At 39.1% G+C, this 15,759-nt stretch overlaps 1 protein-coding gene across 6 annotated transcripts in view; it reads left to right on the top strand.

Annotated features, from left to right (window-relative positions):
* Window positions 1-11,861: 11,861 nt before the first annotated feature.
* The window catches only part of PACRGL (parkin coregulated like), a 33,364-nt gene continuing 29,466 nt past the window's right edge, over window positions 11,862-15,759 (top strand). For 3 of the 6 annotated variants that reach the window (XR_010616832.1, XR_010616833.1, XM_065699792.1), the window contains exons 1-3: window positions 11,862-12,166; window positions 13,072-13,138; window positions 14,737-14,885. Coding sequence is in view for 4 of the 6 variants with exons in the window: in XM_065699792.1 (XP_065555864.1) it covers window positions 14,754-14,885 (132 nt within the window). In the remaining 2 variants the exon portion in view is untranslated. The remainder of the gene's footprint in view (window positions 12,167-13,071; window positions 13,139-14,736; window positions 14,886-15,759) is intronic. The other 3 variants (XM_065699809.1, XM_065699829.1, XM_065699819.1) reach the window with 3 other exon arrangements.

Below are 15,759 nucleotides of genomic sequence, written 5' to 3'. Positions count from 1 at the left end.
GCCCCTTCCTCAGGCAGTCCTGCCAGGTTTTCCACCTTAGCAAAGAGAACTCTTTCTTTAGGTATTTATCTGCCTCCAGTATCATCAGGAGACCTTAGCCTTGTAACAAAAGCTGTCACAAGATGCCCATCACTTGGAGCAAAGATATGAAGGGATCTTTGATTCTGAAAACAATTTCCCTTGAAGGAAAGCTATTCTACTAGAGGCATCTAGGCAAATGACTTGAATAGTCTAAGCTATTGCAGAGATAGACAGTCAGAGAAAATGTCACAGGACACAGCATTTTAGGAAGACTCCTCTGTGGATTATAAATTAATTAACACATCTGCCCAGTGTGTTAATGACACTGTAGTGTGCTCCACCATTAATGTCTTCTATTTACCCGAACATGACTTTCAGGTCAAGAATTTAAAAGTTTCCTGTTGTTCTATTTACTTAAAACAAACAAACAAACCCCTACTACTGCTCCTGCTGGCCTGCCTCACTTCACAAAGAATACCCGACTTGAGCTGACCAGCTGACAGCTCTGCTAAGGGCCTGATACTTTACTGGGTCACCACTGAGTGGGAACTTCTGAGCTGTGTAATGGGATTAGCTTTCCCACACCATTCCCGGAGAGCCCATTGTCAAAAGCGGAATAGTTTTATTCATGGCAACAAGTCAAACACAAACCCTTGGCAAATCAAATTAAGAAAAAATAAACAAACAAATGGAGTTTTGGCAGAATCTGGAATTTGCCCTATTGGAAATTTCTTTGTAAACTGATGGACAAGTTGACCGAGCTGGAATGGACCACTACATTTACAATACAGCTAAAGAGTAACTCACTAAAGACTCCTCTTTTGTTTTGATAAAAGATCTTTCATTACCTCAAAGATTTTTACTTAACAAAAGTCTGGAAAAAACAATTCCAACACAGCAGCACATCTTTGGGATGAGGGGGAAAAATACTATTACACTTTCTGAGGAGTCTAGAATTAGTCATTTTATAGTTTTGCAAGGACAAAAGGCAAGGAATTGTTGTGATTTAAGAATATAATAATTTCCAATGCACAAATTCCCTTTACTGAGTATAAATGGTGTCTTGAGGGCACATGACAGCACTGAACTGGGCCTGGCAGAAACAGTTTTATTGTATCCTATTGTGCAGAAACAATCACTTTAGTACAAATGGTCACATGCCATTTTTCAGGCTGATCAAGTTCAGTCTTATGATTGTAAATTACTTTATAGTTACGTGGCATATCCAAACATTTGAGGTTAATGCTATCTTGAACCTTTTCTTTTATAAACTAAAGTTCTCTTTTTGTTTTGCTCTAGCAAGGAACACTTTTGTCCCCATGTAAAATTTTACAGCCGTGCTTCCAGTCCAGGCACTTTTCACAATTCTTTTCTAAGCCTCATTCCATTCTCCAAATGGTTCTGCTGCAGTGCGTAACAGCACTTCAAAGAGATCCACTGGAACTGCTGCTTCCTATTTTGTTTTCCTAAATCTTTCATGGACCTAATGTGTTTCCAATGTATCGTTATCAACAGATTGTCACTGAGGATTTGTCGGTGACAAATCTTTTTGGTGCTTCTATTTTTCATGTGGCCACCTATACAGTTAAAATGCATGTGCATGTGCAGTTGAACTTTGGACTTCAGCTTGGTGAACCGCTCACAATTTAGTTAGCAATAATAGTATCTTCATATATCACTTCTTTTTGTTCTTAATGCAGCAACCAAGCACATGGGGAAATAGGGCATTGTGCAGAATTTCACAAATCTCAAAACTGAGCACAACTGAGAAGAGGGGTGAATTGTGCTGGGGCAGGGTCACAGAAATGCATATATACTGCTGTAGGGATTAGCAGAAAGCTCTGTGAAAGGAGCCAGGTTTTGCTGTGTAGACATACCAGCTCAGCTGGAACTAATTTGGGAAACCCTCATCACTACACAGTGTGATTTTAAGTCTGAAATATCTCAGGGTCTTCTGAACATAAGAATTCTCTCTTATTAAAATAACTATTGATCTTTCAGATTGCAGAAAAGACTTCTGGTACCTATAGCCACCACACCAGGAACTGGAGAAATGCAGTGCTGAGCTGCAGTTAATAAGCCCAGTCAGACCTTGATGAGAGCTAATGAACTCTTACGGCTTCTTGCTGACTGTAAGGCGCCATGCAGTTTTCTTGCTATCCTTTCAGGTCCAGGGGTTCAGTGTGGTAGCTGCTGGCACGAGTCCACAGGTCTTATTAACGCCACAGCCCCTGCTCTGCATGGCATAGGCACACACTGCTTCTGGGCCCATGCTGGCTCTGGAAGCAGTACTACATTTGTACTTGCTCTATACCTAGTTTCACAAGCTCCCCGGCACAGCTGACACTCGGGACCCAGCTCTCAGGTTTTGCTCTGATTAGTGGTGAGGAAACAGCACTCCAGACAATTGTATTTGAACCCATAAAACTGAAGGAAGTTATATAAGCAGATTTTAAAAAGCACACACATCAAAACTAGAATACCTAGATAAGTTTGTATCAACTATGAGATTCAGCTAAAGAATAAAATACCCGGAGCTTGTCAAAGCAGTGGATTAATCTTTTTGGTTTTCCTTTTGACATGGTCCAGTGTCCAATAGTGAAATACACTACTGGACTACTAATAGACTACACTACTCATACATGTACCCTATGAAGTACAACATTCATGGCTAGGATGCAAAATATTGTTGTAAGTAATAGATCAGGTCAACAACAGAAATCAAAGAGCAGGTTTAAATATTACCTCTTCAATTTAAGAATAAATTATTGAATAAATTCCTAACTGCCACTGTCACTATTCAAAGCTATATCATAAAACCGAGTGCAAATTTGCACTTTGGTGGAGAAGGATGGTGTAAATAATATTATTATTATTTGAGTCAAAGAAATAATACACATGCTGAAAAAAACACTTATGTGGTGTGGCATTTCACGACACAGGCTCAAGTTGATGTAGAGACTCAAATCCTCGTTTATTACCACCAAGCCCTTTTTATCCCCCTGTTCGGTACTTTCCCAACCTGCACATACATACAACAGTCTCATTGGTCCCTGTAAAACTCTGCAGGTAAATAGTCCAATCACAACATTGCAGACCCTCTCACAATCCCCACGTCCTCTGGCCTCCAACTGAGATTCCTGCCACAACTACATCCTGGCCCATCTTCTCAAGGCTTGCTTGTTTACCTTCTCTGTCCTTCAACATTCCAACTCATCACTCTAGGGCTTGTCAAAGCACAAGGCCTCAGAGCTCATTCCCAAACTCTTTTTCATGCAAATCTTATTGCCTTCACTCCCCACAATGTGGCACTCCTTGCCCTTGATAGATAATTAATACTCAGCAAAAATCACAAAGCATTAAAACACTTACACAAACAAGAATGTAGCTAGTCAGAATAAACAAAACCAACCAAACAAACAAAAAACCTCCAACTGGTGACCTAACCTCCCCCCCACACTGCTTTTCTTCACTACTTGGGGAATGCACACAATATCTGCCCTAACAGATACAGTCCTTTTGTGACTGTGCAAGGACACCTGCATATTTACCATTGTTCATCCCTCACTGATTGCTTCACTTTCCACATGAATAATAATACCACTATTATTTACTGAATCGTCTTTAGAACACTGTTAACAGTTTGCAAGACTGAATACCACACTATAACTTACAGGATCATTTTAGAAGCGCATTCTTAGTATGCTAAATAAAGTGAATAGACAAACAGGATGGAATAATACTACATTGCTCTCAAGAATATATTTCACTAATATTTTCAGTGGAATACTGAACTTATGAGATTGGGCTGGCAATGAAAATGGTGCCATTTTCACTTTTGTGGATAGAAACTTACACCTACAGTGACTGATAAAAGCATGTGAGAGGTGGGGCTGGAACAGCGAACAGACTAGAGTGGCCTGTCCAAAAATTCTATCTATTTCAAGATGAGCAAAAGAAGCAAATAAGCAAAATAAACAGCAAAAGAATGAGGATAACAGGAGAGAACACCTTGAGGTCTTCTATGTGTTGTAAAATTTCTATACACAGTGTGAGCCATCTGACAGTTACAAAGCACACACTGGCCCACTACAGAATGAGCTGCTTTACATTACTGAATAGAAAAACTGTTATAATTAAACAAATTGTAATTTTACAGAATGTCTAGAAAAGTTAAATCCTAAAGAAGTTTGGGACTTTAGGAACAAAGGGAGGGTACTGAGAATCTGGGAAGTGACACCATATTTTTCATTAACTAGTCAAAAAACAACCTGTGGAATGACATAAACTTTTCCTATTCTTGCTTTAACCTTGAAAAAACCTGAGCAGAAGCACTGTTTGATAAGACTTAGAGCTAGCAGGTAGCAAATTCACAACCAACATGAAAAGGTGAGTGTGAGCCATGAGACAACTTGTCACTGGCTACTGTGAATACTAATAGTCTCCCGAGGTTCAACAGGAGAAATCCAGATGAGAGAAATCCATTGAAGATTACTGAATATGCAGCAGTCATCCCTGGCTCAGGATGTTCCTGAATGGCAAATGGCTGAAAGCTGGGAGAATACTCAAGGGAAATTTAATGTACAGTTGCTATGGTTCACATAGGCTTCTGCAGGCACCCTCTTTGGTCGTCTCAGATGGAACACTTAACTACAGGACACTGATCTCTTAATCTTTGACCTGACCCAGTGTTCAACGAAATTCTTTCAGTTAGAACACACAGTACTTTTAAAATGATTTTTTGGTGAGGTGGCAAGTTCATAGTAGTTTTTTTTTAATACACAGTTCTCTTGTGAACTTAATTACCTTTCAAAACTCAAAGCTGATAAATGATACACTGGTCACTTGCCTCATGGCAAATACCTGTACCAGACAGGCTCAGTAAGCTTCCTCTTTTGCATCCCATACTACATAACTATTAGATTTTATCCTACAGAGACTACCAAATTTCCAGGTCATCACATTCCCAGCCTCTCTTACAACCACACTACTCTTTTCAACCTGCTCTTGAGATTAGTCCCACATGCTGCAGCACCTTCCACAGAGACATCAGCACATGAGTTTCACCAGCCAACCCAAACACGTGGGATGATGTTAGCATTCAGTGACAGCAGTGCAGTCTGCAGCACAGCAGTGCAGTGAGGTACTCATTCCCTACCTTTACCCTTCCCATTCTTTCCTTTTCCTTTCTTAAAAATATACACGCTTATATTCTGCTATTTCAAATAAAGACTACGGAAGTGTACTATGATGAGGAATATAGCAAAAGCTCCTGCCCCGCCAATACCCCTCTAGTTTCTCTTTCCAGGTCTCTTTGCATACAGAAAGTTAAACTGTGGAAAACCAAAATTATGTCTGAATTACAGGAACTAGAATCCATGAATAGAAGTCTAAAAGTCATGATCATGCCGTGCTCTGCTTGTGGTTCCCTCCTGATATCCTCAGTTTTAATCCCCCCCCGCCCCTTCCTCTGCAACCCCAGTGCACTGCTCCTTTTCCTCCCCCAACTTCCACCACCCTTTCCTAGAAAGGCATTATTTTTCTACTTTTTGCTTCTTTTTCCTGGTGTGTTTGTCTGTTTGTTTTACAGAGTCTGAATTCCTCTTCCTCTGAAATCCAGTAGAGAAAGTGACAGCAGTACAGCATTACTACCCCACTCCTGTGTGGGCAGGAACAGAGGGGCTTGTGGGCTGTTGCTACACCACTTTCTGAAAAGAGTAACTACCACCACCACCTTTGATTCTATCTATATTACCACAACTCTCATCCTTATCACCATCACTATAGCCAACACTCATAGGCTGTTACCAGTCCTCAGCCATGAACTTGAATTGAGTTCTGCGAACCTTAAGTCTGTCTTTCAAGCCTTTGCTATATCATAAAAAACATATTTATTCTTACCATCCCTGGACTTGTTATCTCAAGTACCTGCTGTGCTTGGTGTGTGGAGGACATCAAATGCTTTTGTGAGGCAGTACATCCAAGCTGTGTGTGCCTCAGAACACAGCCTGATGCTCTTGCTGCAGCTCACCTCTATGTCTGATCCACCAAAAGGAACCTCCTGGACTCAGGGAAAAGCTGAAAGATCTGTTAATGTTATAAAAGACGACACTGTGCCCAGCTACAGCTTCTGCAGAAATATTTTTGGTTAGCCTGGGCAACAACACCTCCGCCCCATTATGTTCGCTGTAGACCAAGAAGTCCTAAATACATGGATTTATTCCTGCTGTTGGGGGGGGGGGGGGGGGGGGGGTGAGAAAAGGAAAACCAACTAAAAAATAAGCACTCTTGTGATGCCTTCTTAACTCATAGGCGACTTTTTCGTATTTACTATTGTTTACCTCATTCTGTACAGGCCTATAAAGCCCAGTAGACTTGCTCTTAATCAATGCTTTATATACCACTACGGATCCATGCCCTAAAAAAGAACAGTAAAAGGTTTCCTAACAAAGAACACAATTTCTCTGACAACTGAAGTATGGAATACTTCCATTTCCACGTAACAAACTCTTTTATTTTGCCAACCTTGATATTTGAAGTAACAGAAAACTTTGGGGTTTCGCTTGTTTCTTTTACCAAACCGAGGGACTGCAGAACACAGAGCACTAGCTTTCCCAGAGAAACCGCAGAAACAGGAAGGCACCACAGTGAATGATTGCCACCAAGTGGGAAAATAGAAAACTGCAGAGTGTGCCTCAAAGGTTTTTAGTTGTACTGTTTTTTATTATGCAGCCCTGATAGGAAAAACATGTCGGCCAGCTCTCATAGCAGCACCCTAACAATCAGCTGCAAGTTTTCAACCTTTGCTTAATTATTTTGTTAACTAGAATTTATATTATGATTATCCTTCTTTAGAAATTTAGTAGAAAGATTTTATTTTCAAACAATTATAAAGTCATTTGGTGAGCACAGTTAAAGCCCATGCATGTCTGTCTTGCATTTAAAGAACATTATCCCATGAAAACTTTCTTGTATGCCTAAAAGCAAATTCCAGCTTCACAAAAATCAGCAGGAAGAGAATAATGGCATTCTCGGGGGGGGGTGGGGTGGGGGGGGGGGGGGGTGGTGGAGAGAAAGGCCAGCTTACTTGCTCTTCTATTTGCGTAGAGTGGCACTCATCATACAAAACTATCTGCAATATAAAACAGTGAAGAATATTTCTCAATGCACACAAAATTGTAATAAAGTAGTTACCCTTGAATATTCTTGTCCATTTTTTAATGGTAGATTCTGATTTATGTAGAGAACGTGCTGTTTCTAGTCCTGTTACTATTTTCTGGGACACTTGGTACCAGTTCATCTTTCAGGATTGCTATGCTCACAGATACAGTCTCTCTGTATTTTTCAACCTACAGGTACTTGCACCTGTTTGGTCAAAAGCATAATTAATGAAAGTTGGTACTCTGGGACAATCAGAGACATCCTAAAGCAGCCAAGAATAACACTTGGATATACCACCTTGTATTCCTCAGGTTTGGGAGGCAGGAGAGCCTGGGTTTGAGTCTATGCTCCAAATCAGGCAAAAGCAGATTTTTGAACCTGAGTTTTCCATAACCCCGTAAGCCCTCTAGCACTGCTTCCAAAACCTTTTGTTAGCTTTGAGCACTTTGAGCACTGTAAACTCCAGACAAGAATTCACAGATAGATACCCAACTCCCTCTTTTCTTTCCCCCAAGGGCTTGGCACCTACTTTCCTCTGAAACCGCAGCTTTCTCGTTAATGTTCCCCATGAGCTACTGCTGGCCACTGCCTGCTCACCTTTGGTACTTTCTGTGAGTCTTGTTCTTAGTTGTTTACTTATAGACATTTTGTGGTAAGGACTCCTTAAACAAATTAGGACTCAAGATTCCAGTGAACAGCAGGGAGGCAGGAAATCAACTCTCATAAAACTTGGATTCAGATCCAGTGATTCAAGGAAATATAGGTTCCCAACTGTTACTTTTTTGACTGTGGGAATGGATCTTTCTCCATAAATAAGCAAAGTACTTTTACAGAAGTAGCTGTGATTGTGCCACCATCTGAGAGATGGCAATGGAATTAATTGTTCTTCCTGAACAATTGGCATCACCAGAATAAAGAACAAACTGAACTGCCATTACTGATGGCAATATGAAAATTTAGAAGAATCAGAAAGAAAACAAACAAATCCTTATATATCTCATTTTAATCCTAATTTCATTTTTGAGGCAGTACAGTTCATTGATATGTGGGTATAAGTGGTCTATTTTGGCTTCTGACAGTACGAGCTAACTACAGGAGATAGGAATGTTGGCTTTGTATGGCCATAAGTACAAGATGAATAAAAGTATAACCAAACAACTGCACAGATGCTGTAAGCACTTACTTTCATAAGTAATGAAAAGTTCCTAAATTTGGGTGTCATGGTTGTATGCATTTTTGTTACTCACCAATATGAAAAACTGAAAGTATTCCTTGGATCAGTCTGGTTCTTGGGAGTTTGCCTGCAAATTTTCCACAGGACTTTGATCTGCTAATCCAAAATCCTTAGAGCAATTTAGCACTTAATAATAGGTGATCAAGTAATTACTAGTGTGTTATGGAAAAAAAAAATAAAATAAAAAATAAGCAATATTAAGCAATCCAGTAATATCTATGGATTGTTATCTGGCATACTTCAACTGCACTATTTTCATCAATTTTCACTGAGGATATAAGGGAACATTCACAGGTCTATCAATTTCTGACAATGCCTTGTCAATGAAAGTCCCTGGAGCATCCAAATCTTTGCAGAGGAACCTAAAAGCTACAACTAGGTATCCACAGTCTATTCTGTAGCTCACATATATTGCCAAACCCTGTAAAATAGCTCCTTTTTATGGGGTACAATTTATAATGCATGCAGAGTGGTAAAGTCAGAATAAAATCTCTGGGGAATGGTGTTTGAAGACTATCTAGGAAAACACTCCTAGAGATTTGAGTTTTAAATGTGCACTTTTTGAGAGACCAGTGAGAATTTCTGACTTTTCAGTTACTGGAAAAATTAAAAAGGATTACCAAATATGTTGAGGAAATGTATTTTGTTATTTTACTGTTCTTACTAGGTTATAAGAGCTGTTAGCCTCCAACTGGGGTTAAAATTGCACTTGGTTTAGAAAAATTACAAAAATCCAAATACCAAATCCCTTCCTTCCACATCCAAAAGTCTGTACTTGTGAAGAAATATTCTCTCCACCATTTCCCAATTGCAACTGGCCAAAGGCCAAGCCTAAACCATACCAAACAAATTAGCTTAAAAAAAACACAAGTGTGCTCAGACAAAAAGACCTAACACGTGACTGTTTTATGTGATATTCTATTAATTAGCCATAGCCCAGTAAACCTCAGTTTTAATTTCATAAGCCTCAGAATTCATTTCGCCTTGTTGAATTCTCCTCCCCCTAAGCAATTAACTATTTAACTGTGACTAATGAAAAAAGGAGTCAAATTGCATATTGGTTTTATCAGCAGTAATGGATAATTAACTAATCATTGGTTCTACTTAAGTTGGTTGAGTATTGTTATTATGAAAAACTAATTAGTGCAGAGTTAGCTTTTATTTTCAAATTTATATATACTCACCTGAACACAACTCACGTACATGTCAGTGACCACATTTCTTTTAATGATAAAAACTCCTTGCAAATTATTCATATTTTTGTCTTTTACTCATTTTCAATCATTCAGAGAGGCTTACTGCAGTTAAATTAAACAAACTAAAAAATACATAATAGAGAAACTCTCAATAACTGGAGCTAATGCTACACAAGTTTAGAATAATAACAGCAGCTCATGACACCATATTTAAGACTGCAAAGTGGCATCAACACAATGGACAAAAAGCTAAAGTTGGTCATGTTTTGTTGAACTATACACAGTATAGTTCTTACAGTATTTTTCCTTCTAAACTGTCCATCCACCAAATATGTTTAAAATGTCATAGACTAGATCCTATTACAACTGTCAAAATAGTGGGACACAGTATGAAAAGCATTTTATTTTAACAAACACATTTTAATACAAGTATTTTGACCCATATTCCCCATGACAATATTCAGCAACACATCACCTCTCATTGCAAGGCAAGCAGTGTAGTCCGTATATTCAACAGTAAACGTACAGCAAGACTCCCCGTTGTACCATATACATCACCATACCGTAACACTCTTTTATTTTTCGTTTTTCAGGAAACTGATTGAACTATGAACTAAGCCCTGCTCTTGCACAGAGGCTGGAGTCTAACTCATCCTTTTACAACCCAGCCATTTCTGTGCCTCCAGGAACTCAGTGGGAGCTGTTGACCCCACAGAGCTGATCAGTGGTATTTTGCTTCATGCAACACAGCAGTTCATACCTCCTACTGACTTAGGAATTGTACTACTACTTTCTTCCATGCTTGAATGTAGTTGTAGTCTGCTCTGCACTCCCAAAGCAACTACATCAGATATATGTATAAAATGACACTAAACCACTGAGCTAAATATAAACCTTGCTCAGAAAAGCAGTTCTTTTATTATGGAGATGATCATGCTGGTCTGTACTTAGTAGTTTGATTTTCAAAGACTTGCACAGTCTGCCTTAGAATTACTGGATTTTTCTAAGATCATTTACCACCCTGTAAAATTTATGGATAAAAAAGACATACATTCTCTATTGCCTTTAGTACTGTGGAACAACACAGTAATTTTGTGAACGTACCGTAATGTCTGTTGGGTTTAGTTAAAAATACTTAGAAACAAATTTTAACTCTTCCCTTCTCCAGCATTATTTTTTTTTCCTTCTGTATTTCCAAAAGGCCTCTTACACTAATGCATTCCAAAGGCATTTAATTATGCAGCCCTATTTTAACTCTTCAAATGTCCTCACTTACAACTTCCCATTACTGGCAGATACGAACTATTCATGTTGGAGAAACTAATTATGAAATGCCAGCATTCGCCAAACTCTAATGCCAATGGTAGTTTTCAAATAGTAGACAACTACTTCTCAACACTGTCAGTGCATTCCCTTCTGGGTTTTTGTGGAAAACCAAAAAGTTTCTCTTATCCACTTCTCTAGTCCCAGTCAATTTCTTGTTAAAAATTACATAAATGAGAAAGAATGCAGTGGCGGAAAGGTTGTATCCCACACAATTCAAGCAAACTAAGAAAGTATCTTGTATGGAGATTTATTGTTGTGTGCATGAAAGAATAAACCCATCTCTTGAAGAAAGCAAGGAAGCGTTCTCATAATTATTTGGGCCCTTTTAACCAAAAGGTCATTTACCAGATTCAGATGTGATGTTGCATGAATAAACACTGTATTCATGACAAGAGATTTCAGTACCATACAAGTGGGTTAACTGAAAAAAAAACCCAAACAACCAGAAAGTAAAAATTAACTATTGGAACAAAAAGGATCACAAATGGGAATGTCGCCCTGTCCCTGAAAGCCAAATTTTTGTCACATAAAAATAAAAGGAAAATAAAGTATTTCCCAAATTGCGTTTCCAATGGGTAGTGGATAAAAATGAGTGGCAATGTCACCTGGAAATGCACCATACGCATTCTAATCACAACCATATATGGAGCCTTTTTATCTAATTTTTGCCCTTTCTTCAGCAAGTACTGAACTCTGATCAGTTGAAGACGGTGCCCCAGCTCCTGGCACTTCCTAGCAACCGAGCTGCCCCGGCAGACATCGCCCAGCACGGCAGGACGGCGCCGGGGTAACCACAGGCCGCCGGCGCAGCCATATCAGCTCCCCGGTCATCGTGCTCGGTCACCGCTGAGCGCCGCTACTCCCCTCCGCCGCGGGCGCGGCCTGCCGGGGAAGATTGGCCTCTCGGAGGCCCGTAGTTTCCCTGGCAACCGGCAGGAAGCGTCGTAGGTCTATGTATCGTGCGGCTGGGATAGGCCGGGCCCGCGGGGAGCCCTCGGAGGGGCCGTAAGGATCGGGAATACTGCTGCCCACCGGGCCGGTGGTGCCCTCTGGGAGGGGTGCGCCTCCCGCGTCTCACTGGGTCTTTTGGTGTCCCTTGGAGAGGATCGGACCTGCGGCTCTGTGGTGACTGCCAGAGCTTTGCCTTTTAAGCATCTTGGAGGTGCTTGATGTCCCTTACTTCTTTCTCTGTCTGCCCTAGGTGCGCTCCGGGAGAACTGACACAGGGGTAAGGGAACAACCTCACCTTTAAAATCCTACTTACTTTCATTCTGCCTTTCTTAAGTGACTTCTAGAACCCAAACTCCAGGGTGCGCTTTTCCTGCTTTGGAAGACGTCTTTTAAAGGTGCCTTTTTTATTTCTGTTCAAGGGTTTCTGTCCTTTGCTTGAAGTCTGTCCTCTGCCAGTAGGATGGTTCACTTCTGTATCAAACCTGGTGTGATAGTCGTTTGACTCAGACTATACTTCTGCTCTCTGCTCTCTCTACAAATGCATGTGGTGCTCCCAGCTCTTGACTACACAAGAACTTTCATCTTGCCCTGAAGACTAAGGCCTCCTTGTGAAAAGTCCTTTTTCCACTCTCTGCCACCTCCTCCTCTGCCAATACATAGGCATGTTGTCTCAATTTAGTTTTTACAAAACCCTTGTCACTGTCCTCAACTCCTGTCTTTTGTCCCAAAGGGCTAACGTTGTTCCTGCCTTTTGTCATGCCCTTTATTGTTTACTTTATCTGATGGTAACTCTTTAAATGCGTCAATATTTTGTCATTATTTAAAATCTTAGTGAAGTCGTTGGCATGCATCTTGATTACTTCTTGGAAAAGAAAAGAATTTGAATATATCTGAATTACTTCTGAATAATTTTCTGAGAAAAAACATTGTTAATAGCAAGATGGCTGCATTATGAGCAATTGTACATTGAGAAGGTTGACACTGATAGCACTATTTTGTGATATATAATGCTAATGTCAAGAATTTATCTGGTGTTTTTATACTGTAAAGCCATTTTGATTCTTATTTTTCTGATAGATAAAAATGAGTTTTCTAACACTAGTGGGGTTAGAGTTTTGTGATAATGAGCTGGCACTTACAAAATCATTAAATTTTCTTCCTATGTTATTGTTTATCTGTTAGGGCTTCGGATTATTTCTGGGTTTAACGATCTGTGCTTTACAAGCAGAACAGTTCCCATAAGTGTCATGTAAGTTTTTTAATGCTCCGAAGAGAATTAATTGTCTAATTGTGGTATGTTAGTTCTTCTTTTAAAAAGATTGTCAGTAGAAAATTATTATTATGAACATAGTAGGAAAAAGAAAACAAGATGTGCAGTGGGTGAACTGATGTACGTCACTAGTCCTGATCAAATAGTCAAGCAAGAAGTATCGATTTATCCTTTCAATTTTAGTTTTTCTTTGTATTTTAACAAATATGGTGATCATTATTGCATGTTGTTTTTCAACATTCAGTAAAAACAGACATCACGTTTAATTCTTTTTTGCAAGTCATAAGGACATAGCATACAACATAAGTGCTGGGACCTTATCACTTCTTACCAGAAATAATCCTAAAGATTTGGAAATAATCCTAGTACCTGACTAGAAATTCTGTTTGGAGGGAAGAATTAGAAGCTAAGCAAGGGCTGCATGTACAAGATTCTGGCAGAGATTAGGGCAGGTGGCTTATAAAGCTGAGGGCGTGGAAGCAGCATAGCAAAAAAATCAGCCACTCTAGTTCATCCTTATCACAGTGTTTGGAATGTAATCATGTTGTAGACAAAAACAGGTGTCATCAACTTGGGAAAGGTGATGGCTGGATGGCAAGCACCATGATCATCCTTGTGGCAATATTTGTTTGTGTGTATTATTTAATTGGCTTCCCTTTAATTTCTATACAGTGTCATTTTTTGTTTATTAAAGGAATATAATTTCTTATTTACTACTTCTTTTTTTCCACCCAGACTGCACCGCAGTATAAATTACTGAACATTAACAATATTCAAAGCTAGCATTTTCACATTTTATAATTTTATTAACGTTTGGAAACCTCTTGCCAGGTTTATTCATCAGCGTCAGGCTTGGCAAGTTAAAAGGCAGTAGTCTGTTACTTTTGTTAGGGACATTTTAACCCAATTACAAACATATATAGTAACACCTGTAGCTGGTGCGTTAACATTTAGAAGATATGTATACCTAAATCAGTGTTTAAGGATGTATGCAGAAAGCTATTTTTTGCATTCTTTTTAAGAAAATACTTTTAATTCTTCTTACTGAATGAATTAGAATTAATTTCCTGTGTTCTTCCTTTGCTGCTTTACATTTCTGTTCTCTTGTGTTACTGATTCTGCTTTGTTTTTTGTGTTGTGAATCCACTTGCTCTTCCGTTTATTCCTTCATCCTGGCCATTCCTCAGATTGTTACTGTCCTCCGCTGTAACTTTACGCAACCAACTTATTTCACTCCTGGCTGTTCTGCTGAGCACCGTAATACTGCTGGGATTTCAGTAGGCTACCCTAAAATCAAACTGTAGCTGATTTCACTTTTGCTGCAGGTGTCAAAGTACAGAAGTAAAGGGGAGGATTAGGAAATGTGTGTATTTGACAGATGGAGTGACAAGACTGTCATAATTATTGCATGTACTGCATAAGATATGTAAGAATAAGCATTTGTTTTCTAGTACACTTACTGAGATTTTCTTGATTGATTGTTCATGTCAGTCTTCAGGTTTGGGGATTCTAACACTTGACACTCTGTCATATAAGAATGTTAATTATTATATGATTTTAATCTTTATCTTTTCTAGAAGGCAATGTTTTTAGGATGTCATCAGGTATCCAAATAAAACCAAAGACTGCAGTACAGAAGAGCGAGACGTCTCCTTTGCCACATTCTCCACAGCCTGCAACTAAACCAAAGCCTAGTGACAAGCTGAATCCTAAAACTATTGATCCGGTATGTATAAAATCATAGAATCATAGAATGTTTTGGGTTGGAAAGGATTTTAAGATTATCTGGTTCCAATCTCCCTGCCATAGGCAGGGACACCTCACACTAGAGCATGTCATGCAAGGGTCTGTCCAACTTGGCCTTGAACACTGCCAGGGATGAAGTATAGGTGATGAGTTTTCTGTTTGTTTTAAACAGTTCTCCTGTCAGAAGAAATTTCATTACTTTATGAAATACATGCAGGATATTCTTTTTCTGGTCCTGTTGTATAAATTTAAACTAAACTTTTGTTATTAATCATACATTCCCTAATATCTAAGCATAAAGACCTGAGGAGTAAATACGTTTATTACTTTTTTTAAAGAAGGGGAAAAGGGGGCTTGGTACAATTGTGGCATGGATGGTGACATTTTTATTTTATGTGTACTTTTGCCCAGAAAAGAGATTTAGAACTAATTGTTAAAAAGCGTTGGAGTTCATTTGGTATAGTTATAAATTTTGACACCTGCTACTTTACAGGAGCTAATTCCAATTACGCAACAAAACCAAGAATCAGGTATCATCTTGATGATCATCAAGAACTCATAAAATCTAGCAAAATAGAGCATCACTTGAAACTTGCAAGTACTATGAATATGTAATACTTTGGGAAGAATTTGGGTTCTCAGGAGAAGGATGAAAGGAGTTATTTATTCACGTAAGACTTGCAAGGAAGGTGTTTGATCTGAAAATTGAATGATCATGCTAACAAATAATATCATATTTCATATATATAAGAAGGATGTAGGTGATAAAAAGCCAAATTTGGATAGGCTTTCCTCCTGTGAAGCTGCTAGTTTCCTTCTCCAGTGAGTCTTTCCTAGATTCTCAGCCAGTGTGA

The sequence above is a fragment of the Lathamus discolor genome, chromosome 1 (assembly GCF_037157495.1).
Source record: "Lathamus discolor isolate bLatDis1 chromosome 1, bLatDis1.hap1, whole genome shotgun sequence".
Lineage (NCBI taxonomy): Eukaryota > Metazoa > Chordata > Aves > Psittaciformes > Psittacidae > Lathamus > Lathamus discolor.
The sequence above is the reverse complement of the archived record's forward strand: the minus strand, read 5'-3'. Positions and strand labels throughout refer to the sequence as shown.